This window comes from Biomphalaria glabrata, chromosome 2 (assembly GCF_947242115.1).
Source record: "Biomphalaria glabrata chromosome 2, xgBioGlab47.1, whole genome shotgun sequence".
NCBI lineage: Eukaryota > Metazoa > Mollusca > Gastropoda > Planorbidae > Biomphalaria > Biomphalaria glabrata.
Window position 1 is genome coordinate 50,948,856 of NC_074712.1, and position 25,907 is coordinate 50,974,762.

Sequence of the window (25,907 nt, forward strand, 5' to 3'; positions counted from 1 at the left end):
CATATTGATCGGTAAGAAATGAGAAGGAACTAAAGAGGGGGCGAAGGGGGGGAGGACAGGGGGGAATCTTTTCTGGGCAATTTGTTTGACGTCTAGATAGCATCTTCATACATGAGATGTGTAATCTCTAGGACAAAACGCTGCTGATCACCAGGGGCGTTGCAAATGAGATGAGTGCGAGAGGAGGGGTGCGAATACATTGTTCCTGACTTGAAGTGCAAGTAATGCATCCTTAAAGTGGATCTAACATAAGGCAGTGGTTCTCACGTTGGCCTGGTTTGAGGCAAGGATGTTTTCTGTTACCTACATTGGAGGCATAATGTTAACACAGGCTTACGTTGCAGCAGTGATGTTCACATGTTAACACAGGCTTACGTTGAAGCAGTGATGTTCACATGTTAACACAGGCTTACGTTGCAGCAGTGATGTCCACATGTTAACACAGGCTTACGTTGCAGCAGTGATGTTCACATGTTAACACAGGCTTACGTTGCAGCAGTGATGTTCACATGTTAACACAGGCTTACGTTGCAGCAGTGATGTCCACATGTTAACACAGGCTTACGTTGCAGCAGTGATGTTCACATGTTAACACAGGCTTACGTTGCAGCAGTGATGTTCACATGTTAACACAGGCTTACGTTGCAGCAGTGATGTCCACATGTTAACACAGGCTTACGTTGCAGCAGTGATGTTCACATGTTAACACAGGCTTACGTTGCAGCAGTGATGTTCACATGTTAACACAGGCTTACGTTGCAGCAGTGATGTCCACATGTTAACACAGGCTTACGTTGCAGCAGTGATGTTCACATGTTAACACAGGCTTACGTTGCAGCAGTGATGTCCACATGTTAACACAGGCTTACGTTGCAGCAGTGATGCTCACATGTTAACACAGGCTTACGTTGCAGCAGTGATGTTCACATGTTAACACAGGCTTACGTTGCAGCAGTGATGTTCACATGTTAACACAGGCTTACGTTGCAGCAGTGATGTTCACATGTTAACACAGGCTTACGTTGCAGCAGTGATGTTCACATGTTAACACAGGCTTACGTTGCAGCAGTGATGTTCACATGTTAACACAGGCTTACGTTGCAGCAGTGATGTTCACATGTTAACACAGGCTTACGTTGCAGCAGTGATGTTCACATGTTAACACAGGCTTACGTTGCAGCAGTGATGTTCACATGTTAACACAGGCTTACGTTGCAGCAGTGATGTTCACATTTGCTTATACATACTGTAGCAAACTATCACTTTGATCAAAATAGAGTAATATATAGCCATATTTAAACCTCGAGATAGACTGGGTGAAAGAGACGAAGTCTAGTTCAAGGCTTATCTTTATTATCTTGTTTTCTTCGAAAACAAATGTGTTTATTAATTATTAAAACTAGACATAAAATCATTAAAAAAAAAAAAAAGCAACGCCAGGGGAGATCACAGCCTCGTAAGTAATAGAAAGGAGATAGTAGTCAGAGTCTTTTAGATAAATTATCTCCCTTCCTTAATCGTTCTCTCATTTTTATATTTTCTCCACCTCTCTCTCTCACACACACACTCACACACAGACACACACCACACACTTTGACAGTTTATTTTCCTCCTCTCAGGTTACCCTTTTTTTTTTTTTAGAATTCAGATTTTCTATTTTATTTTTTCCACTATCTCTCTCTCTCTCTTTCTCTCTCTCTCTCTCTCTGGCACATTCCAACACATGTCTAACCGTATAAGTCATATATAAGTTGGTCAGAGAGAAAAGCATCGATTAAAAATGCCCTGGTCACCTAGTGGCAAGATACAGTAACACAAACCACAGGCAGAGACTAGTTCCAGTATTGGTTGGGAGACCAGACAACATGTAGAACATTGAAAACAAAACAAACAGAAAAAGATTGTTGAGACCAGAAGAGAGAGACGGAAAGAGAAGGAAAGAAAGTAAAGAAGAAGGGAGAGGAATGGCAGAGGGAAAAAAAAAAGATAAATATAATCACTTCCAAACCAAAAGAGGAGAGAAATAAAGGAAATAAAAAGAAATAAAAGATTAAAAGAAAATAAAGAAAAATCAGAAAGGAAAACACAAGAGAAAATTTAAAAACTAAAAAGAAAGAAAGAAAGAGAGAAAGAAGGAGATAAAGAGAGAAAGTAAGTCAGATAAAAGAATAATGAACTAACAGTTAGAAACATGTTTGATAGAGAAAAGAGGGGAGTCGTAATTATTGACAGTCCGAGGTGAACAGGTTTAGTTGGTTTAACAGAAGTAGTTTCCGGGTTCCTTTTGTCTCTATTTAAGTCCTAATTGATACGCCCCTGAAGTCAGAAGTCAGTCACGTGAGAAGTAGTGCCATTACATCATGATCGTGTTCAGAGCAGAGGCACAAGAGTATTATGGAAAAACAACAGGGGTGTGGGTGGATTCGGATTACATCGCAATCAATTGTCAAAGAGAGATGACCGTAGAATCCCTTTCCTCTCTCGTCACTATCACTGCCCTACCCTGGGATGTAGTCGGATGTAAGTGGAGACCCTGGGCAGGGATCTGGCCCTTTCTTTTAAAATGTGAGAATATTTAAACACTTTATCTCCTCTATATCTATCTATCTATCTATCTATCTATCTATCTATCTATCTATCTATCTATCTATCTATCTATCTATCTATCTATCTATCTATCTGTCTGTCTGTCTGTCTATCTATCTATCTATCTAACTATCTATATATCTATCTATCTATCTGTCTATCTAGCTATCTGTCTAGCTATCTATCTATCTATCTGTCTAAATGTCTGTCTTTCTATCTATCCATCTAGGACGTAATTATCTTCTTTATAGAAGAAGATTTGTTTCTATATATATCTTCTTTCACTCTGTCTCTCTCTCTCTCTCTCTGTGTATATTTATAGGAAGATAGATAGACAACAGCATCTATATAACAGCACCCATACAACAGCATCCATATAACAGCATCTATATAACAGCATCTATATAACAGCATCCATACAACAGCACCCATACAACAGCATCCATATAACAGCATCCATACAACAGCATCCATACAACAGCACCCATACAACAGCATCCATATAACAGCATCTATATAACAGCATCTATATAACAGCATCCATACAACAGCACCCATACAACAGCATCCATATAACAGCATCCATACAACAGCACCCATACAACAGCACCCATATAACAGCATCCATACAATAGCATCCAAGGCTAACTCTAGACACATGCAATATCTAGAGGCACGTGCTCACCTTTAACCCTAGTTGGCAGACGAGTAAACAACGTAGGGTACTTGTTGAGTTGATCTCTCATGCTTGATCCAACGTGCACTGTTTCATAAGTATAGTCCCCCTTCAAGTCACAAGTCAAGAATCTAAATCACTTCATGAATGACGTGGCACTCTCCAAGTCCTCCTTCCAGTCTTGATAAATCTCACTCTTGGAGTAAACGATAAACTTCTGGATTGATCCGAACCTTTTTTTTCTCCGCCAGACACAATCAATATTTTTTTGTTATCCTTCTTTGACGACGCAGTTCTTGGAAAAAAAAAACGAGAAGAAACGGGAGGGAGAGAGTAGGCGCTAGAAAACTCGTAAACACTGCACCCCAGTAGAGCCAGCCAGCGAGCGCCTGATGCCGGGCAGAACTCAATGGCGGGGTGAGGGTAAGGAGAGAGGAGGGGGTTGGTCAGGGCTGCTCACGATGACCTTCACAATAGAGTTATCTTCACTCACACAATCAGACACACACACACACACGCATGAAGTCTTGGCGAGGGACTCGGTCCATGTTCGTTCTCTAATCGGTCAGCACCTCGTGATTAGACGTAGCCTGGTCTTTTGGCCTGCACTCCCTTACAACGCTCAATTACAAACAGACTCGTATGTACTCACACGCAAACCACCATGCATGTATATCACGTTTTAACCTAGGCAATCATTTTGAATAATAAAAATTAAAAAAAAAAAATTTTAAAGAATGATCTTAGTAACATTCGTGATCAGGCATTAGTCATCAATTATTAGTTATCTATCATCAATCATTCGTCAATCATAAGTTTTATGCCATCAATCATCAGTCAATAAAATGTAATCATTATTCACTATCGGCCATTAAGTATTCGTAAATTACCACTTATCATCAATTTAATCATATTCAATAAGCATCAGTCATAAATCATCAATAGTTAGTCTGACTCTGTCATTAGCTATAAATGATTTATCTTAAGTCATTGTGGCCTGGTCGTAGTATAAATGCTTCAGACTATCGTCACTATTTTCTACGAGTTTAAAGCCGTTGTTCGCCGTGGCTCTATTTAAGTGTCTTTCTTTCGTCTTCTGCACCTGTCTTCGACAAGGGCTTTTGTTAAGACACCAGGAATGTGTCTCTTCGAGAACTATATGTGTCTGTGAAAAGACATAACCATATTCTGCTGGAGGCTCATGTGGACCCTATAGAAGCAGTGGGACACCTATCCCACATCACATGGGGATTACCACATGCAAAAGCCAGTTTTTTTTTATTTATTTTTATTACGAGCTTAAAGTAGGACATAACAGAGGGGCCCAACGCAATCTTTATTAAGCAGTAGGATATAACAGAGGGGCCCAACGCAATCTTTATTAAGTAGTAGGAGATAACAGAGGGGCCCAACGCAATCTTTATTAAGTAGTAGGACATAAAGGAGGGGCCCAACGCAATCTTTATTAAGTAGTAGGACATAACAGAGGGGCCCAACGCAATCTTTATTAAGTAGTAGGACATAACAGAGGGGCCCAACGCAATCTTTAATAAGTAGTAGGACATAACAGAGGGGCCCAACGCAATCTTTATTAAGTAGTAGGACATAACAGAGGGGCCCAACGCAATCTTTATTAAGTAGTAGGACATAACAGAGGGGCCCAACGCAATCTTTATTAAGTAGTAGGACATAACAGAGGGGCCCATTGCAATCTTTATTAAGCAGTAGGATATAACAGAGGGGCCCAACGCAATCTTTATTAAGTAGTAGGAGATAACAGAGGGGCCCAATGCAATCTTTATTAAGCAGTAGGACATAACAGAGGGGCCCAATGCAATCTTTATTAAGTAGTAGGAGATAACAGAGGGGCCCAAAGCAATCTTTATTAAGTAGTAGGACATAACAGAGGGGCCCAATGCAATCTTTATTAAGTAGTAGGACATAACAGAGGGGCCCAATGCAATCTTTATTAAGTAGTAGGACATAACAGAGGGGCCCAACGCAATCTTTATTAAGTAGTAGGACATAACAGAGGGGATTAACGCAATCTTTATTAAGTAGTAGGACATAACAGAGGGGCCCAACGCAATCTTTATTAAGTAGTAGGACATAACAGAGGGGCCCAACGCAATCTTTAGATCAATCAACTCGGACGTCCTTTTGACCTCTTTGACATAGTAGAAAGCAGCTGGCAGGAAATGGCCTCTGAAAAAGACTAGTACAGTGTTAAACACTGCAGCCTACTTTGCAACAAAACAAGAACATTGGATACCCCATGTTTATAAATATATTTGAGTCAGTTCGAGAAAAACAAATAAAACTAATTTCATGTACAAGTACAGCTAGTGGTGCGTTAGTGATCGATTCTAATCAACAAGTTGAATATTGATTCTAAAGTTAGATGTTGATTTTAATAACCTTTACGATGTTAGTCTAAATAATCAGGAGATGACATTATTTATGTGTATGTTTCTGTTGTGTTGTCTTTATAGGAGAAAAGAGTCCTTGTAATCACAACAAATTTCCATAAGGATCAATAAAGCAGTTTTAGTCTTAGTCTTAGTCATTACGAAGTTGATTCTAAATAATATTTGCTATGATAACCAAAGTTGTTGCATTGGGCTAAACATTAGAAGAAGTTGACTCATTTATTTCTCCCTAGGGTCTAAATTAGCAAGAGTTAAAGGATCTTTAAACGAGATTTTTAAAACCCACGTTTGAGACTTGTATTTTTCTGTCATGATTAAATTGTTGAAAATCGGGAAGATTAACATTAGCATCCAAGCTGATCCTAGTCACATTAACACTATATTCCTCACGGGTAGTCTCTCTACAATATATCTAGTTGTAAACGAGTCAACACTCTGGTTTGCAAATAAAAAGAAGAACTCCTCGATACTGTATAGAGACTATAGCTGCTCTGATTTGGTCAAACTGCCACGACTCATCTTTCAAGGTACATAAGAAATGAAAGTTCAAAGAACGCGCTCGTTGGACAACGTAATACGAAATCTTTTAATTTTCTAATAAGGATAGCAACTAACTAATATGATTAATTATCAATAATATGACTATTTACAATATTCAAATTTAATTATTTAGAAAATTAAAGATTACTAAATTATGCAATGTGAATCTGTGAAAATTATAACAAATTCGAAAAACTAGACAGTAAAAATTAAATATAAAAATTTCAACTAGAATGTAAAAGCTTCATTAATAATATAGGAAATACAAATATCAACACGTAGATTGAAGTTTCCAACAATATGGAAAATAAAGAACTCCATTTTTTGTTCAGGCCTCCTTAGGTCGTAACGACTATGGCTCATCTCGAACACTTTTGCGTGTGACTGTGGTGCCCTATTTTGGAGAGACATTCCGGGGCACATATATCGCAGGTTAAAGTGGCTATCGCTTTGGTGGTAGAGGAGCCGGCCATTTTTACGCATGGCACGCTTTTCTTCCGGAGCTGAGGCCCATGTTTTTTTCACTGTCCATAGCTTTCTTTGTTACTGTCTCTCTCCACCTATTTAAAAAAAAAAAAAAAAAGCGAATAAGACCCCCTTCCCCTTTTATTTGATTTGATTTTTATCTCACTCGGGGGGGGGGTGGAACAAATAGACGGTAAAACAGTCCTAAAAGTCTGCCACACCGTTTCATTAGGGGACGTCATCTGTGTATCCTTCCTAAGCTGGGGTGACGATTTGAACATGGGACGTTTACAGCATAGGAAAATGAGAAAACTTTACCGCGGTTAGCGCTGCCCTCAGCTACCTCTAGCGAACAGGTCTAGGACCGAGGCGCGTGCGCCACGTAAACGGTGCGATCCCCTATCGTGGTCTATGGTCGTATCTAGAGAACACTGATAAAGACTGTTCGCCGGATAAAACACTTTTCAAAGATCAATCGTTTAAATCTGAAACTATAGGTATAGATCTAACTGACCGTTAACATGCTAAATCCAGCTAGATTTAGCAATAAAACTTACAAGGCTGAAAGATAATTTACGAATACAAAAACAAAACCAAATAATACACTCAGAAAGACACAAAAACAAAGGCATCGAAATGCTTCTTCTTCCCTGGTGTCATTAGAGCATGGAATGGGTTGCCTGAATCGGCCAGAGCTAAAGCCAAGCATAAGAAGATTGACACATAGATACGTGTAGGACGTCATTATCTTCCCTTCTCATCACTTTCTCGGTTTGCCTCTTCTTCTTTTCCCTGGTACTGTTCCCTGCAGGAGGGTCTTTACGAGCTCTCAGTCTCAGGACTAAAAGATGGCATATACGCAAAAGATAATTTAACTTGCACACTAAATAAAATGTTGGTCGGCGTATTGTAGTACACAGCTCTGTTTTCTTTTTAATGATGGGTGGGGGTGGAAAGGAAGTTGCTCCTCTCATCCCCACCTGTACCCCAACATCCCTCGATCCGACAATGACAAAAACATACGCACTCAGAGCTCGAGCTAAAAAAACATGAGAAAATGGAGAGGGAGAAAAGGGTTTGTAACTCATGGTAACACGGCATTAACAAAAACGTGGATTATTTCCCTTGTATTGAAAAACAAAAGATGTAAATCTAATTTTTCTTTCTTTTCTATTTGCAATACAGTTTGTTGAAATAATATTTACCAAAAACAAAAATTTAAAGATTAAAAACTTGGTTTTGGTGTTTGTTCTTTTGTTTCTCATCTGTAAAAAGAATCAATCTGTTATTTATCAACTTATGGGTAGATTCACACTTTACAAGTAAAGGCAGGAGGTGACTTCCTATTATCTCTTCACCCACCCCCCCATCCCCGAAATGCAGTCCTTTCCAGGATGAACTGTTCTATGCTTTTCAGACAGGGGTGTAGCTAGGAAATTTCCATTGTTTGGGGAGCCGGGACGGGGTGGGGCTTGACCTCTTTTGGGGCCCCTGCATTTTGCTTAATATTTAATTTTTAATGTAAAAAAACACTCATTTGGGGGCCTCCCTCAAGTTCTCCCCACTCCTCTCCCCACCCTAGCTACGCCACTGTTTTCAGATCACCATTCCGTACAGCTTGTTTTTGAGATAGTCTCTCTTGAGGCCAGTAACTCTTCTGTTGTACTTGTCATCTTTCGGGACATGAGTCGGCTGGTCGTCACGTAAAACACTGGATGATCTATATCTTGTGGTTGAATGGAAAGGATTGTGTTGTGGCACGAATTAGATGTAGGGAGATTTCCAGTTTGGTTTTAGGTTTGTAAATGTCTGACGCATCAGATACACCTTTAGTCTATGAGATAATAAGTTATGTTATCTGTGAATTCCAGGTCCTCCAGGTATCCATTAAATACCTTTCCCTGAATTAAAGTAATCTTCTTTTGTGAACCAATCCAGCGTTAGAAGGAATAAGACACCCCTGTTTGACTCCTGTTGTGACTGGAAATTCCTCTGACTGTGTGCCACTGTGGACTACTTGACATGTGAAATCATGATAAAGGTTTTTGATGATTCTAATTATTATATATGGCATGTCGTAGTGACTCAATACTACTCAAACGGTTTCTCTGTTAATACTCAGAAAGGCAACAAATGTTTCACAAAGAGAAGATAACCATTGGACACATCGTTCCATCATTATTCTGAGTGTGGCTATTTGGTCAGCACAAGATCTCCCATTTCTGAATCGGGCCTGTTCTTCACTCTGGTGTTCACCACATGCTCCCTTGATTCTGTTGTGCAGGACTTGCTAAAAGTCTTGCTTGGTACCGACAATGTTTCTCACATTGTAACAGATCTACTCTACAGTAGTTTGATCAGTAGACCTTTTTTCACTCGTCTGCAAGTGTTTCCGTTAAACAAATTTTGGAATAGTTTGTGTTCATCGACTATTCAACACCCTCCCCCCACTTTTAGGACGTTGTCAATACCAGCTGTTTTATCTGTCATCATTTGTCTTAGTGCATTCCTCATTTCTTCATTCTTCTTCCATATTTAAGTCTAGTGTTAATCTTTTCATTTAGATCCGGTAGATTTAGTGGTTTGGGTCAATGGGCCACTTCATAAGAATATAATTTCCATGTTTCAAGCTGTTCGTCTATAGAGGAAAGTAGTTTGCTTTGTTTTTTTCTCGATCTGGAACAGTGTAGCTAGCCTTGGGTTGAATATTTTCTTTACATGCTGATCTGTTGTGTATATAGATCTAAGGAATTCATATTTGGTATTTTTTGTGACTTATTGTGAAACTGCCTGATAGTCTTGTTTGGACTGTTGTCTGTGGTATCTTGTTTATTTTTGTTTGAGTTTATCACAGTTTCAATCTTTGATTAACTTCCATGTCTCATCACTAATTCATTGTTGTTTATTTTCTGTTGAAAGTTAAGGCTTAATACTTCACTGTTTGTTTTTGTAATAATTTTATTTTTTATTGATTTAAGTGAAGTGGTCGGCGTTACAGTATTCTTTCGACTTTCCGTACATAATTATTAAATCTCCTTTGTGGAGCTTGCCTCTGTCTGTTTATTGCCTGTGTTTTCATTATGGTGTTTGTAACAGTATTGTTTCCCATGAAAAGGGTATTGGCCTAGTGCACTACCCAAGTCCAGGGTCCTAACAGACGTGTCCGGCGTGGTAGTACCCGCCGGTATAACTCTGAGTGGTCATTGAGGCCCTCCAGTTGTCACACCGCGGCAAGGTATATGTATCAGGTGGCAAAGAGGTGTTAAATAAGGCAGATATTTCCAATTCAGTCGGAAATGCCGGGTTTGTTTTTTTTACTACTAAAACTTTACCAAGTCATTGTTAACTCTGTTTTCACATCTAATGCTTTATAAATAGAAGGAGCACTGTTATGCAATCTAAAAGTATAAATATGTAGTTTGCTTTTATAAGTAAATAATATGCAATATTTTACCAGCCTAGCTAGCGTTCAAAGCGGGACATTCAGTCAAGTCCCGCACTAGGCATAAGTAAACTAGGCTACCACTTAAGGCTTCCAAATGGTGGGGGCCTCGCACAAGATTTTTTAAAAATCTTTAGAGTAAAAAAAAGCGAAACTTAAATGAAATCTCACACATAGCAGAAGTCTATGACTCGCCTACTAGCCTAGCTCTCTCTCTCTACTGGGATTCAAGATTTCCTTCGGAACGCTGCCCGCGGCTACTGGAATTGCGCTATACGAATTTATTTTATTTGTTGATTTAGATGCTGAAACATATTTCAGTCTTTTTATTTTCCTATTTCATTTGGGGCCACCTAATTCAGTATGTCTAGGGCCTCCTATTACCTCAGGCCGGCCCTGATTCTGTGTCGGCCAACAGGGCATTTTCCCAAATTCCTATATATCAAGTTCGCCCCTAATCGTAATCATCTTTGAAAGAAAGACTGCAATTTACACGAAAAAAATATAGTTCAAGCTTATACAAGTATATTTAGTCTAGATTCTAGATTTAGACTCTTGATTGAGGTTACTCTTTTAATTTTTTTATAATTATTGTAATAGTAATTTAACACGTTTAAAGTTACAGATAATCCGATTGGGCCTTTAAAAAAGGCGTTTATAGTTTTGTTTGCAAACAGTTCGTCCTAAATATAGACAGGAGATTACTACGCCAGGTTAAGTCACGCCTCTCTAAGTGACATCGATCAGATTTGTGACATACACAGTTGAACATCTTAAATGTGAATTAGGTATTAAATGTCACATCAAAATAAATTTTTGTTAATACATAATGCTAGACAATTTTAAACATTTTGGAGAAAACATTTTCTTTTAATGCATAAGAGAACTATTTGTGTGTGCCCAATGTCACTCTTCAGACGTTCTTACCTGTGTCGGTGACACGACTGGACTGTTACAACACTAGCGAGAGGCGGGGGAGAAACTCGGTGACAGCAACAGACGACACAGTGGGACTGAATGGATGTGTTACTTTAAAGTGTGTAGTCATACCTTAGATTTCAGGTGTTTTTTTAAAAAAAAGGTGATGGAGTAGGCTGATCGGTAAAAGGGGGATTCTTCGTGTATCTAGTCAAACACCCAGGTACGCACGGGTGGGGATAGGCTTCAGTGCGTGTGTCGAAGGCTATGGAAGAGCACTCCGAGTTTAGTGATAAATTCAAACAAATTTTCGATCTGTGCGATGTGGACAAAGATGGATACATAGACGTGCACCACTTTCAGGAACTTGCCAAGGATCATTTCTTTGGTGCCGAGTGTACAGAGACAGAGGTAAGACTAGATGCAGCAGGGGTAATGAGATCTAGATCTTGAGAACTTTCTTACTTTGTCTTTGACTGTGTTTGTTTCATTAAATGTGTAGAGATCAGACCACCAAATAGGGACTGACTTTTGATGTAGCTCTAGACTCTAGTTTTAAAAAGCTGATCGATTAATGATTTATTTTTATTTTTTTTTTTGCCTATGAAATGTTTCATTTCACTTGCATGCTTAATCAAATATTTTAAAATAATAATATTGAACTAATTGTGTGTCCTTTGTTTTCAGAATTCTTAGATCTAGATTTATATTTTAAAAAAAAACACATTAATGTTTGGAACTTATCCGTTTGTTGTTTGTACTGCCCCATCGAAACCCAACCCATCACTAAGTTATTTTCTAGTTCCTTCACTGTTTACATTATTTTATTGTATTATATGCATTTTAAAAAACATCTATTTCATCTACCTTGTCCAAGAACTAGATGTACATGATGGTATATCGGGATGTATAGAGAGATCTAGACTTCCCTTAAGAAGAACGCCAAATCTGAGAATTTATGGATTTTTGTCTGAAATTAATTGGACTACATTTAGACTTTAATTTATGTTGTCATTGACCCCCCGCCTCTTTCCCCACTATGTCGCCCAAACACTTACTCAGGCACACACCTACACACACACATATTGATAAATACAGTGTAAAAATCTATTTTTAGAAACGGTAATCCCGGAGGAGTCTTTATTGTGATGTGATGTGCGTCATGTGGTATTTGGGGGGGGGGGCGCTATCGGGGGAACGAGGTGGAAAATCAAAGGAATAATAGTTTAATTGTAACTCTAATAATTATCTAGCTAATACATTACTAGCTAAAGTGTTGATATATTTTATTTGTCAGTATTAAGTTTAATTGCTGTTAGTGTTGTTTTTGTGCATTGTCTTGACAATGTCTGAACTGAGGCTTCTTCTAGTATCATAATGAATAAACAAAATCGTTCCATCATTTCAAACACATAGACTGAGAGTATGGAACGGAAACACTTGCAGCTTAAGCAGAAAAACTGGAACAATCCAAAGAGACACAATCTGTATTCTCATTGATAGACACCGCGATGATGCCTTTAGAGAAAATATAATGAGAACCTTTGGTTCCCCCCCCCCCACGTGAAACCTGAAGTACATGAACATTCCATTAAAACCTTTGCCTTCACTATTTCAAGGTTCAATGTCTTATCACATGTACACGTTGTTTTTAATGTGTAAGCTAATGTCTTCTGGGTGCGTGAGGGGATAATCTCCCTCTCTCTTCATTCAAAATTCAGCTCTCGAATTCACCTGTACCCCAATGCTGCTAGGTTTTAAAATGCCACAAGTGCTCACAAGTATACATCGATTACTTTTTTAAATTTATATTTTTCTGTTTCATTTTTTAATGGTGTCTCCTCCTTGAAAGTATTTCAGGAACCTCCCATCATGACCTTGACCTATTTCTTAACTTCTATCAATACATCATTGTGAAAATTTTGACCTCTTCTGACCGTCTTTTGATGTTTTATTTTCAATGACACTGTCAATTAAACTTTCATTGACTTCATTCGAATCAACTCTTGATGTAAACTCTTGGCCATTCGAATCAACTCTTGATGTCAACTCTTGACCATCTCTCTTCTTGGCCATCTCTCTTCTCTTTCGGATTTTGAATGTCTATGCTGTTTCTTTCTTCAAGAATGTAATGATCCAATTCATTGAAACATTTCTCTAGATGTTAGTAAGATACTCACAGGATTCTATCCACAACATTCGAGTTGTCCACTAATTGAATGACTTGAAGATCCTATAGCTCTATTCAGGCTTGGGAATGTAAACAGAATCACAAATTGATTTCTCTTGCAATGTCCATTTCCAGTTGCCATGACAGGATCTTGGAAATCTAATATGGAGGATACTTCTATTTTGACTTTCTTCCATTAGAAAAAAAAGCGATCCCCATTTTAGCTGTACACTATTAAGTCTTATGCAATATGGAAGGTCGATGTGACCTCCTGTTCATCCCCGCCTCTTTCTCGCTTTAAGTCTTAAGATTTTCTTGTTTTTGTAGTTTCTCACGAAGAAACAGTTTGTGAGCTAGTCCTACAGAGTTTAATGTTTTTTTATTCTTTCGATAAGCCTGTTACCTGTGAAATGTGGATTTTAGGGCTGCCTGTCTTAATTTATGTTATACAATAAAGGAATGTAGAAAATAAATAAATAAATATATATATATATATATATATATATATATATATATATATATATATATATATATATATATAATTTAAATGAAGGCATTATTCAAACTGCATATGTGCTCAAAAATGATGCAATGATATTTGATCACTCTTTGCATATCATTTGTAAACTTTTTACCACATTATTTGTTTATTGATTCTCATAAATTAATTGTATAGAGTTCGTTGATATAAATCGGTGAGTATCATTTCTGGCTGCCAGGAGCAGAGGGCTTGACTCTGCATCTTTGTGTCTCCTCCTACGGCTGTGAGGGTTTTCTGAGCCTGAAATATTCGGCTCCTTCTTAACCATTCTATTGTACCAGAAGCCTGTAAGAATTGCCTCAACTTTCTGCTTATGACGCTTTTCTATACTATGATACATCACGACATATACCTACAGAGAGGCCTCTATATTCCTTGAGTTATCTGCTGTGAACAACCGCTTATTGATCTCAACAGGTGACCTAAATTCCAAGCATACAGTTCTTTATTGATCTCATCTATAATCAATATCGGCAGAGTGTGCTTTCCTTTTGTCACGGTGTAGAGTTCGATCTATGTCAACGTCTGCTCCAATGTCAGCGTTACATAATCAGATGTTACCGTCCACAGGATGACTTGATGTGTGCAGCTAGGTTGATCTTGGTTTAAACTGGTTTGATGGTTGATCTTTGTTTCAAATGTTGTTTTTTTTTATATCAGTGGTTGTTAATCCTGGTGTAAACTGGTTAAATGCATGGATTTTTGCTGATCATGGTTTTAAAATCGCTCGAAATTTGGGTCTTGGTTGATCTTGGTTTAAAATGGATTAATGTGTGCAGCTTGGTTGATCTTGGTTTAAACTAGTTTGATGGTTGATCTTTGTTTCCAATGTTGTTTTATGTGAATGGCGTTTAATCCTGGTAAAAACTGGTTAAATGCATAGATCTTGGATGAAATGGATTGAAATTCGGATCTTGTTTGATGTTGGTTTAAAATGTTTTGATGTGTACATCAGGGTTGATCCCATTTTAAATAATTTGAAATGTAGATGGTTGTTTAAAGTAGTGTCAAGTTTAATGTTTTGTTGTAGGCTTTCAATATGTAGTTTATGTAAATACATAAAACCTAAATATATTTATAAAAGTCTTAGTAAAATTAAAACGTTTTTCCAATCATTAAGTTTAATATGGTAAATTGACCAAAATATCACACCTATACATGCTCAAAATGTTTATAAACTATAATTCAAGCTTCTTTAACAAAATCCTGACTATAAATTAGACTAGCCTAATAATAAAAACAGACGAGATAAATCATTATTCAGTTTCTACGATAGTTACACTGGCTTGCTGACTCAGTGTTTTTATAGGCGTTAAACTAACATGGGGCGCACATTTTTATGCTTTGACTTCGTTGACATGCAAGCTTCAGAGGCGTGGGAAATGGGCGGGACTAACAATAACCATCGACCTTTTTGTTTGGCTTTTCCCCGGAAGTAAAGAAGAAAGAATTTATTCAGATTTTTAAGGCATTTCACTGCATGAAAGTATTCTACAATAAACATTGCAAGAACTTATTTCTTATGAGTTCAACGTTTTATAACCACAGGTTTATATGGTTGAATGATAAACAAACGCAACATGTTTAAATTATTGCATTGAAACAATATTACGGAAGATTTTATTTATTGTTGGGCGTATTGGTAGAATCTTTATCAAATAAAATAATTATGGACTATTTTTGATGATTTTTTATTAGGTACTTAATTTCCGCCAACGCGCATTTAAACACATACGTACACACAACACAAAGAATATAAGTTCTGCCATGGTAGTATGTAATGTTGAAGTGATAGAACAGAGATGTATTTAATGAAAGATTTAGATTCTACAATGGTGACGCTTAGACTTGTGAATGATGGACTATATGGGACTGCTGCCTAGCAATGACTTTGGTTGCAACCTCTACCTTATAAAAGCTGTGGTTGGGATCGCTGCCTTGAAATTGCAATGGTCGGGACTGCTACAGTGTGGTGGCTATGGTCAATTAGCTTAATTGTTGCCAATTCCCTTGACGTCATTTAAAATCTATTGTACAGTCAGTCTCAATGTTGTGTGTTGTTTACCTAATAGAATTTGAAACTGCTATAAACTGTCCTGCCAACTAAATGACACATGCTATGACAACAAAAAGCCAAACCACGTGACTCGCACTGAAAGTAGGAAGCAGACTTTTGGGACATTTAAAGACGGGCCTTTTGTATGTGTGAAGTTTAGTTTATTTGACTTGTACACATATTCCACTAGTAACAGTGGGAGTATTGTGGCGAAGGGTGGTGCAGTCGTTACTATTTTATCACCTTGATATGGTTCAGTTTATCATCGCCGAGATAAGAGTAACACTCGACCTACATATCGAGCTAGTAGCGACTTTCACGGTCACTATACAACGGATACAGCCTTAATGTCAAGGTTGTTGCTCTATGCGTTAAGATTATACAAAAAGGGGGTGGAACAATAGGGCATTGTCCAGCTTTGTCTTGGCCCCTTGACCACATCGCCCACGTAGCCACCAGTGTGTGTGCCGCTCTGTTTCCTATAACATTATTTTTTTCGTTTCTTTTCCTTCAATCTTTTACCCGGTCCCATTTTTTGTTTCTATTCAAACTTCCGCCTCCCCCATCCCAGCCCACTCTAATGTTTTACCGGCCAACACACCTGTTGGTTTACTCCTTGACACCTGATGGTCACCTGGTGCGGACAGCAGAAAGTCCGTGGGGCACTCCAACGGTAGCTAATTAGGGATTGCTCGATATCCTCCCCTATGGCGACGGCGTTGTAATCTACTGTCACGCCTCTGGTCAACACCAACTTAACATTTCTTTTTTATATCAAGGAACCTGAACTGTTAATTGACCATCACTACTGACATCATACGTTCTGTCTGAAATGAAGATATTTAGACCTACGTGTTAGTACAATCCTTCTACATGACAGCAGAGAGTGACAGCGAGCAGGGTTTGAACTTTTGACCATCGTGAAAAGAGTCATAAGCGCATACTACACGACCAGTCAGCCATAAAACATAGTGTGTAAGGCTAAAAATACTAATTAGGGAAATGACTTAACATGCACCGGACATGTTGGAGTAATCTGGACTAGACCAGGACTGTTGAACTATTTCGTATAAAATTATCCGTTTATATTTATTCTCACAAAAAGCTACCACACATTCGCATGTAACTCATTGTCTTTGTGCATCTATGCTTCTGTTTGTACTTTATTATTAGTATTAATTTATTTTAGATCAATTCTTATCTAAGATTTGAACTTCTGAGTAATACAATTTAAACAGTACAATGCCATTAGTGTGTTCTATTAGGATATTGACTGAACTTTTTAGCTTCCTTCTAAAATGTTCTTGATCTCCAAGTTCAAGCTTTCACTTTTTTAAATTAGATTTTCGTACGTTGTGTACAAACTATAAATAGCTAGCTATTTGGTATATCCGGTGTCACAAATAAAAGCTCTATCAATAAGCTTTGATTTTTTAAAATGTATATGATGTTTTTTGGGGCACTTTTTAGCCCTGCAGAATCAAATGTTCTAAGCTCTTCGTTTGTAGAACAAACTAATGTCACTGGAGCAAGCATTAGACTTTCTACTCTATGACCTACAGTTTATTGAACAAACAAATAGGCAACTAAATTGCTGTAATAAAAAAGATTTGACACGAAACTTTGGGGTATTATAAAATTATATCTCTTTTTTTTTTTTTGGGGGGGGGGGGAAACGCAGTCGAGAGGCTAGGTACGCTTGTCTTGGCTACCTAAGAAGGGGGGATCGAGGTCTACTCGAGCAGAGTTGTGTTTACTGTGCGCCTTAAGGCGGAAAACCTTCTCCCAGATACTCCCTCCCCCCACTGGTCCACAAATGAGATTGGACCAAAGCGCTCTGAGCATGCTATAAGCATGAAAGTAGCGCTATATCAAAGCTATAATTTTTTTTATTTAGTTAGAAACAGTGAAGTTCAGTTTCTGTTGAAAATCTCCGACACTGTCACATCTTTTCCTTCAATTGTTTAATGACGATCTTCATAGTATCCAAAATTCATTTTACTCATGCTCACACCATTTTAATAAAAGGCCCTTTGGTTCGTTGTCAGACCGATATGGTTGCGTTACCTAATTGTTTATTTTGAGAGCCCTCCTTTCAATTTAGTTTCATTATAGCTACAACATTTCCCTTAAAATTGCTCATTTTACTAAATATGTAGGGGGAAAAAAGTGACCAAATTTAAAATCTCTTGAAATTAATCATGTTACCTTTAAAAAAAAATGTAAAGGCATCAAATGATACAAAGTTGACCAAGTTTTAAACTGCTGGGTGTAGAACTAGGTCATGTATTCTCTGACCAATGATAGTGTTTTGTTTTTTCTTCCCTTAAAGTTTTGTTGACGTAGTCATCATCGATTCATTAATGTATGCTAGGTGTGCAGAGTAGCCGGCATCATTTTTTAATTCTCGCGTTGCCGTGAGACGAACGTTTATTCAAAGCGTTGATGATAATTTTTTAATGATCTAGAGCTCGTGTCACAACAGTCTGACATCAAAGTCTTGCGACACAACATTACAGCATGTATCCCATGATACACCTCATAAGTCTTCTTCAGTGTTAGGAAGTAGATGTTCTTTGCAATGTTAAAAGACTATTAGGCTTTCGTTTGTTTGTTTTTTTTTTGTTTTTTTTTTAGGGGGTGGGGCGTGTCAATCCATTACTAAAGTTAAGATGACCTAAAAATAGAATCATTTGTCCAGCTAGTAACGCCATGTCTCCAGAATCCCTACTGTGACTATATGAATGATGAAATTCTTCAACTACACACTGGCCAGTCAAACATTTACGGTACGTTTCTTTGTAAAGATTTATTCTTGTTTGAATTCCCAACATAGGCACTACAATCGTAAGCGCCCCGAGTCGCCAAGTCTGAGAACTCTTGTCGTCTATGCCAATGTTGATTCAACTTATTATATCTGACGTGTTTCTCACGCCCTCTAGTGGTGTAGTGTTGACACTCCGTTTAGTAAATCCCCTCGACAGCCCACCAACAATTAAAGACAATACTTTCCTTGGACACTGAGAGTTAATACATGGCTGCGAGCTAGTGGCGCTATTAGTTTAAGCAGCGGCGTCTCCTTGGGTTTTATTGGAAATAGTTCCACGTTAAAAAGTCACCGTTTTAGTCATGTATTTAATTGTCAATGTCAAAGATTGCAGTTTGCCTTGACTTCCGGCTACAAAGTAGAAAGTATTTGGATGAGGGAGCTGGCTTCTCCTTGAAATGAAACGTGCGTTAACCTCTGATAGACGATTGTTCTATTTAAAGAGTTAGATTGAGAATCCCTGTACAAGTTCCTCTGAATGGACTTAGAGGACATGAGAGAAAGACAGCAAGAAAATTTTTTTTTAAAAATACTTTAAAAAAAACAAAACAAAGCTTATCTAAGAGGAAGAACTCTACAGTTACAAATATATATGTATCAGTAAAGTAGAAGTTATTTCCATTTTTCTATATCAAAGAAACTAATTAATTATAAATAAATAATTGACTAAGTGGTTAAATAATTGTTTAAAATTTCAACTTGATCCGAGAATGGATGTGGGAGAAATAACGTTTAGAACTATCTAAGGATACAAAACCCTACATATTTAGCCATATCTTTGAATTGATTGGATTGATTTCCCTTTCAGGTATCAGACATAATAGTAATTAACCAGTAATTAATTGATAATTAGTTTATTTTTTATTGATTCGTGCATTGTTTTCGCCAATGAATAATTGTGCAAAGCTTCAACTTGATCCAAGAATGGGTGTTGGAGAAATAAAGGGTTCAAACTTTTTACTAGACAGAGTGAATAAGCTTTGTAAAACAACGGCTATTTGGAATCGAGTTCCTATCGCGCGGTGAATATGAAAAAAGCATGAAAAGTCTGTTGAGATCTCAAATATAGCTCTCGGATTTATTTAATGCTGAAAGCTGGTCGCTGAAGAATGCTGGATGACATTTGGCATTTGAGAGTAAATCTAAAGCTGGTTATTTGAGACCAGTAGAAAATAATTGTATAATGCTACAAGTGTATCATACGGCAAACTATCAAAAGGAGCTCTTCAATGTCGCGAAGCAATAAAAGCAGGAAATGTTAGGACATAATTTATTGGCCCATATTATCTCACTGGAAACGCCTTTTTAAAAATAGCGTGACATAAACCAATTAGACACCTACTTTCTAGTTGACAACTACTAATAAGTGAGATAGAGACACATGAAAACATTGAGATGTGAAAGCATAGTTTCTTAAGTAAACTGTTGCCTGCTGTAGTCCCCGTTTTCATATGTACACATTGATGGGGACTTATGAGTACACGATGACATGACCATGTATTATCATGTACACAATAAACTCTGCTGATCAATACTTTGCCCTGACCAAGACAAAAAGGTCAAAAGATCGAGAGACTTAGATCGAACTCTAATAAGTCAAACAACGCAAATTATATTTTAAATACATCTTGAAGACATGTGTCGCTTACTTAGGCTTGTGTTACACATTTCTTCTTGACTAGCGACACCCGTGGCTAATGTTTATTTGTTTGTGGGTGGGTGGCGTTGAACATTTTAGTTCGTCAAAAGATTCGATGAGAGAAAAAAAAGAAGCAATTTCACGATGTTTCTGTTTTTGTTCTCTGTCGTCAAAGTATGTCAACATAAACACACAAGCACACACACACACACACACAATAGTTTAAAAGCACTTTTTCTCTCTTCTAGGTGTCAAATAATCTTTTTGTAGAACATTTTTGTGTATAGGTGTTGATCCCTAAGTTTCATGTTGTGTATGTGTGTCATCCACACTTGCCAACAAACCTGGAACATGATTGATTGACACACTGGTAGTTCTAAATATTACACTCTTCCTTTTTCAACCAACAGTATTTCGCAAAAGAGGTACGAAGTCAAAAAATATAAGGGAGGTAACAAATATAATTCTACCAGTGACCTGCACGTTCATCAATGTCAAGCCAATGTCTGACCTATATAAATTGGACAGTTCACATTCTTGTTTTATGAGTGATCATAACCTTATCTAGTATTAGACAAAATGAATTACAAAATTTAAATATTCTTTTTCAAAAAAATATTTGATTTACATTCTAATTAGAAGTCAGATGTTTAATGTCATTGAATGTACTCTTCGATGTATAGCTTTATTTTTGTTTCAGTAGATAGCACAGTCGTTACAATGTGTACTATTATTGATGTCTTTGTGTGTAACTATCCTTTGATGTGTAGTAAAACTCGGCTCCTTGAGTCACTGACTTTCTTCTGTTCCACCTACTCGACTCTTGCTATTAGAGTAAATGACGTCAGTTCCGTTTAGCAATTGAACTGGGTCTACAATTTAAAAACAAAAATAAAACACACCTGCTGACATTGCAGACGTCATCGGATCCTGACCTACTTTTTTTTCTACTCACGCTGGTAAGTCTGCATGTCGCTCACTGGATGATTGGATCTTATTTCTTAACGGTGCATCTAATCCTCTCCTCACTGTGAGTCATGGAAAAGTCCATTGAGTGTATTATCAATGAACACACAACATCCCACCTGTTGAATTACGTTGACTGTACAGTTGACATACGTTGGTGTTACCATCGATACAACTCATGTTTTAAATGCATTGACCAATGTTTCATCATCTTTCAATGTGATCCAAACACTACGTCATATGCAATTATTTCTATTAGGTCATCACAATGGATAACAATTTGCAATTTTCTACTTTCCAACTTTACAGTGTACCTATTGGTTGTATTCTCAAAGTTGTCAAGTTTGTTTGTTTTTTTAATCAGTAAGGAAAAGTTAAATGCGCTTTACTTGTATGGAAGTGCTAACGTAGATGATTTTCTGGAAAGGATTTAATTTGTATAACATTTCAAATGGGAATGGCACTGTTGGTATCTATGAATGTCATTGTCTTGAGACTATTTCGTCTATTTCATGAATAAGATAAGATAATTTTATTGGTAAACAATTTTTGTTTGAATAACTGTCCTTCTCAGCATCACTACTGTAACAATAATAATAATATAGAAGCAAACATTCACATACAGCCAGCGTTTTATGAATTAGACTTCTATGTACTTCTCGGTGACAACAAGTAACATTGAAACGCTCTGACTGAAAATGGAATAAAGTTTTTAAATATTTAAGTTTCTATCCTTTATGAAGAGGAACATAACACTTAGTCCAAATCTGATGTAACTGTGGTTTAATGGTTGCAGGTTGTCTTTAAGAATTTTTCTGCGTTTTCGAAAGGCATCTTTCAATGAAAAGCCGTGTTTCAAGGATATGCATGGTGCTTTTTTAAATTAGTCCATTTAGTTTCACTCCATTCTAGCTTGTTGTTTATGGTTGTACTTAGGTATTTAAATATGTTACTTGATCTACAGTTTCGTCGATGACCTTAATTTCTGAAGGATGGTCTCTATGTTTCCTAAAATCTACTATCATTTCTTTAGTTCTCTGAGCATTCAAAAATAGAAAGTTGTCCAAACACCATTGGTGGAAAGTCTAAACACCATTGGTAGAAAATCTAAACACCATTGGTTGAAAGTCTAAACACCATTGGTAGAAAGTCTAAACACCATTGGTTGAAAGTCTAAACACCATTGGTAGAAAGTCTAAACACCATTGGTAGAAAGTCTAAACACCATTGGTAGAAAGTGTTAATTGTCGAAGGATGCAGACGTTGGTTACCTGAGATAAGGTCAAGGATGTCTGTGTCGTCAGCGAATTGGACGATGGGAATGTATTGTTTTTTTTTTTGTTATTTTTTTTTTCATGTTTTATAACTCAAAAACAAAAGATCAATATGTATGTCTGTGTGTGTGCACTAGAGTGTGTGTTTGTAGTTGACGGTCTGACACCAATATGTGCTGACGGTCGTTGATGGTAGCACCAAACTGCTGGTAGACAATGGTAGCATCAAACTGCTGGTAGACAATGGTAGCACCAAACTTCTGGTAGACAATGGTAGCATCAAACTGCTGGTAGACAATGGTAGCATCAAACTGCTGGTAGACAATGGTAGCACCAAACTTCTGGTAGACAATGGTAGCATCAAACTGCTGGTAGACAATGGTAGCACCAAACTTCTGGTAGACAATGGTAGCATCAAACTGCTGGTAGACAATGGTAGCATCAAACTTCTGGTAGACAATGGTAGCATCAAACTGCTGGTAGACAATGGTAGCATCAAACTGCTGGTAGACAATGGTAGCATCAAACTGCTGGTAGACAATGGTAGCATCAAACTGCTGGTAGACAATGGTAGCATCAAACTGCTGGTAGACAATGGTAGCACCAAACTGCTGATAATATTTTGTTACAAAATATAACTCACTACAATAACACAAACTTTCAGTCTCACGTTATGGATTCGTTTCTCATAACTAAAACTAATGACGACAATGCCACCTATGCTACATCATTCACAACCAATCGCTAACCTCGTCCCACCGTCACCATGGAAACGCACACACACACACACACCACACACACTCCATGGCAGTGCTTAGTATTTGTAAGTCAACTGGGCATTTAAACTTTGACGAACTGAAGAAAACGTTTGTCAGCGATTGATGAAGTTTCATTGATACCTTTGCTCGATACATTTCTCAAACGCCCATGTCAGATGTTCTTCAAACAAGGAAATGTGGTAAATAAGCATTGCTTCCCTTTTGCTAGCATTGTAAAAGAGTAATTAACTTAAATTAACTCCCTTGAGGTAACTGGAGAGTCGGTAAATGTAGGATGTTAAAAACTGCATCTGTCAAGGATGACATTGGGAAACTTTACGTATAATTATTTGAAGATAAACTTGTGTACATTTCAAACATATTCTAAATAAAGCCTAAAGACCGTATATTGTAAGATAAACTCCATAATTCCATGCCCTTATGTGTCGTTGGTGTTTGGAATCTCGTACAATATTTACTACATTTAGGGTGCATTCTGTTTCAATGCGGAAGTAAATGACGCTGGCCATTTCATCTTCATCATCTCATATATGAACACACGTTTCTTTTTCTTGTCAAATTATGAGAGCGGTCTGATTTACATTGTTTACACACAATAGTGGGAAGAGTGGTCGAGAGGCCAAGTGCGCTTGGCTACCTAGAAGGGGGCTCGAGGTTCGACACCCGACTCGGGCAGAGTTGTGTTTACTGAGCGCCTAAAGGCAGCACGGAAAACCAACTCCTAAATACCCCCTCCCCCCACCGGTCCACAAATGAGATTGGACCAAAAGCGCTCTGAGCATGCTATAAGCATGAAAGTAGCGCTATATAAAAGCTATAATAATAATAATCTATTAGTAAACCAGTGTGTATCTATTGTTTATTGAACAAGACAGAGTTTCTTATCTTATCTTACATAATACAGACGTTATTTCAAAAACGTTTGGTTTGAATCAGTGCTTTTAAGATTCTTCTATACGGACTCTTATTATCCCAGCAAATTAATTTCCTTTGTCTATTAACATGAGAGCGACACTTTGAATTTAAAATTGTGTAGTTTGATCTGAATTACAAATAGGAAAACAGTGAATTTAGTTTTTTTTTAATTCAACTTTCCAGTTGTAACGAGTTTGACAGTGTTGCAATGTAACAAAGTGATCTTCAACTAGCTTACTAAATTACATTGTTCTACAGCATGCCGCTGTGCTGAAATGAAAAACAAGCGACTCTTTTGTTGTCCTGGTGGTCAACGCCATGACGTAATATTTGTTCCACACACACACAAATATTTTTAAAAATTGAAACTGTGCAGATCCTGTGGCTGAAATATTGTAATGTTGAATGGACACGTCACCCATTGTTGTCTCAGAAACAGGAAAAATAAAACAAAACAATGGCAGCGCACACACGTTTTATTTTATTTTAGGCTTCCCCAAGACGTTAATTTGGTTTGGACGTGTTGGCTTATCGCATCCATGCGTCAACTATCTGACATCGTCTTCCTTGTTTTCCATTCAATAAATGTCATCATGAAATTGTGTGGTCAATGTTTTACTCTCTTCATTCTGTAAATTTTGGCCAGGAAGATTCAAGACATTTCTCCCTGACATAAAGCTTGTGTCAGGGTCAATAGTGTGAGAAATTTAAAAAAGGTGTTGCGATAATAATTCCTAGACAATAATTCCAGAATCTGCGTTTAGCTAAAAAAAAAAAAAAAGTGGTGGCGAGAGGGGGTCGCTTCAGAATTCAGATATCAAGTATTTTAGAGTGTTGGGGTGCTACACAAGATCTGTTGACAGTCTTTCTCCATTTCTCTCTGTCTTTTTGTCTTCGATACAATCTCTTTCATAGGTCGCTGTCATCCAAGCTGGGAGGGAGGGGTATCATCATCACGTGACCGCTGTGGAACTTTGAGTTTATTTGTAAGTGACGCGTGTTGAAAGTTAAACCACAGCCCATCTAGTAATATTGACCCTCCTAGAGACTTCACCAGCATACCAGGTCTGTATTTACTTTAGACGAAAGCAGGCTGCATGGCTAATTAAAGGTCCCCTTTCCAGTCATATTAGTCCACCTGTTGAAACAAATGTGATTGGCTTTTGTACATCTCGCCTTGTTGTTTATATGTTCACATCATTGGCTGTTTGATTCTCTATTTGTCTAAGTGTCTGTATACTTGCTCCCATTTATAAAACCCATGTCTTCGTGTGTCGTTTTGTGTTTGTGCGTGTCTCTCCTTGTGTCGTTTAGTGTTTGTGTGTATGTCTCTCCTTGTGTCGTTTTGTGTTTATGTGTATGTCTCTTCGTGTGTCGTTTTGTGTTTGTGTGTATGTCTCTTCGTGTGTCGTTTTGTGGTTCTGTGTATGTCTCTTCGTGTGTCGTTTTGTGGTTCTGTGTATGTCTCTTCGTGTGTCGTTTTGTGGTTCTGTGTGTCTTTTCTTGTGTCGTTTTGTGTCTGTGCGTGTCTCTTCTTGTGTCGTTTTGTGTCTGTGCGTGTCTCTTCTTGTGTCGTTTTGTGTCTGTGAGTGTCTCTTCTTGTGTCGTTTTGTGTCTGTGCGTGTCTCTTCTTGTGTCGTTTTGAGTTTCTGTGTCTCTACGTGTGTCTTTTTGTGTTTATGTG

The 25,907-nt window shown here is 37.6% G+C and overlaps 2 protein-coding genes across 5 annotated transcripts in view; one reads left to right on the plus strand and one right to left on the minus strand.

Annotated features, from left to right (window-relative positions):
• Window positions 1-3,598, minus strand: part of LOC106072479 (rhomboid-related protein 3-like) — a 131,110-nt gene extending 127,512 nt beyond the window's left edge. Inside the window, exon 1 of the mRNA XM_056021144.1 lies at window positions 3,272-3,598. The gene's annotated coding sequence lies outside the window, so the exon portion shown is untranslated. The remainder of the gene's footprint in view (window positions 1-3,271) is intronic.
• Window positions 3,599-11,089: 7,491 nt separating this feature from the next.
• Window positions 11,090-25,907, plus strand: part of LOC106054770 (rab11 family-interacting protein 4B-like) — a 46,576-nt gene continuing 31,758 nt past the window's right edge. For 3 of the 4 annotated variants that reach the window (XM_013210787.2, XM_013210798.2, XM_013210813.2), the window contains exon 1: window positions 11,090-11,467. In XM_013210787.2, coding sequence (XP_013066241.1) covers window positions 11,324-11,467 — 144 coding nt within the window. In that variant the 5' untranslated portion in view covers window positions 11,090-11,323. The remainder of the gene's footprint in view (window positions 11,468-25,907) is intronic. The other variant, XM_013210806.2, reaches the window with a different exon arrangement.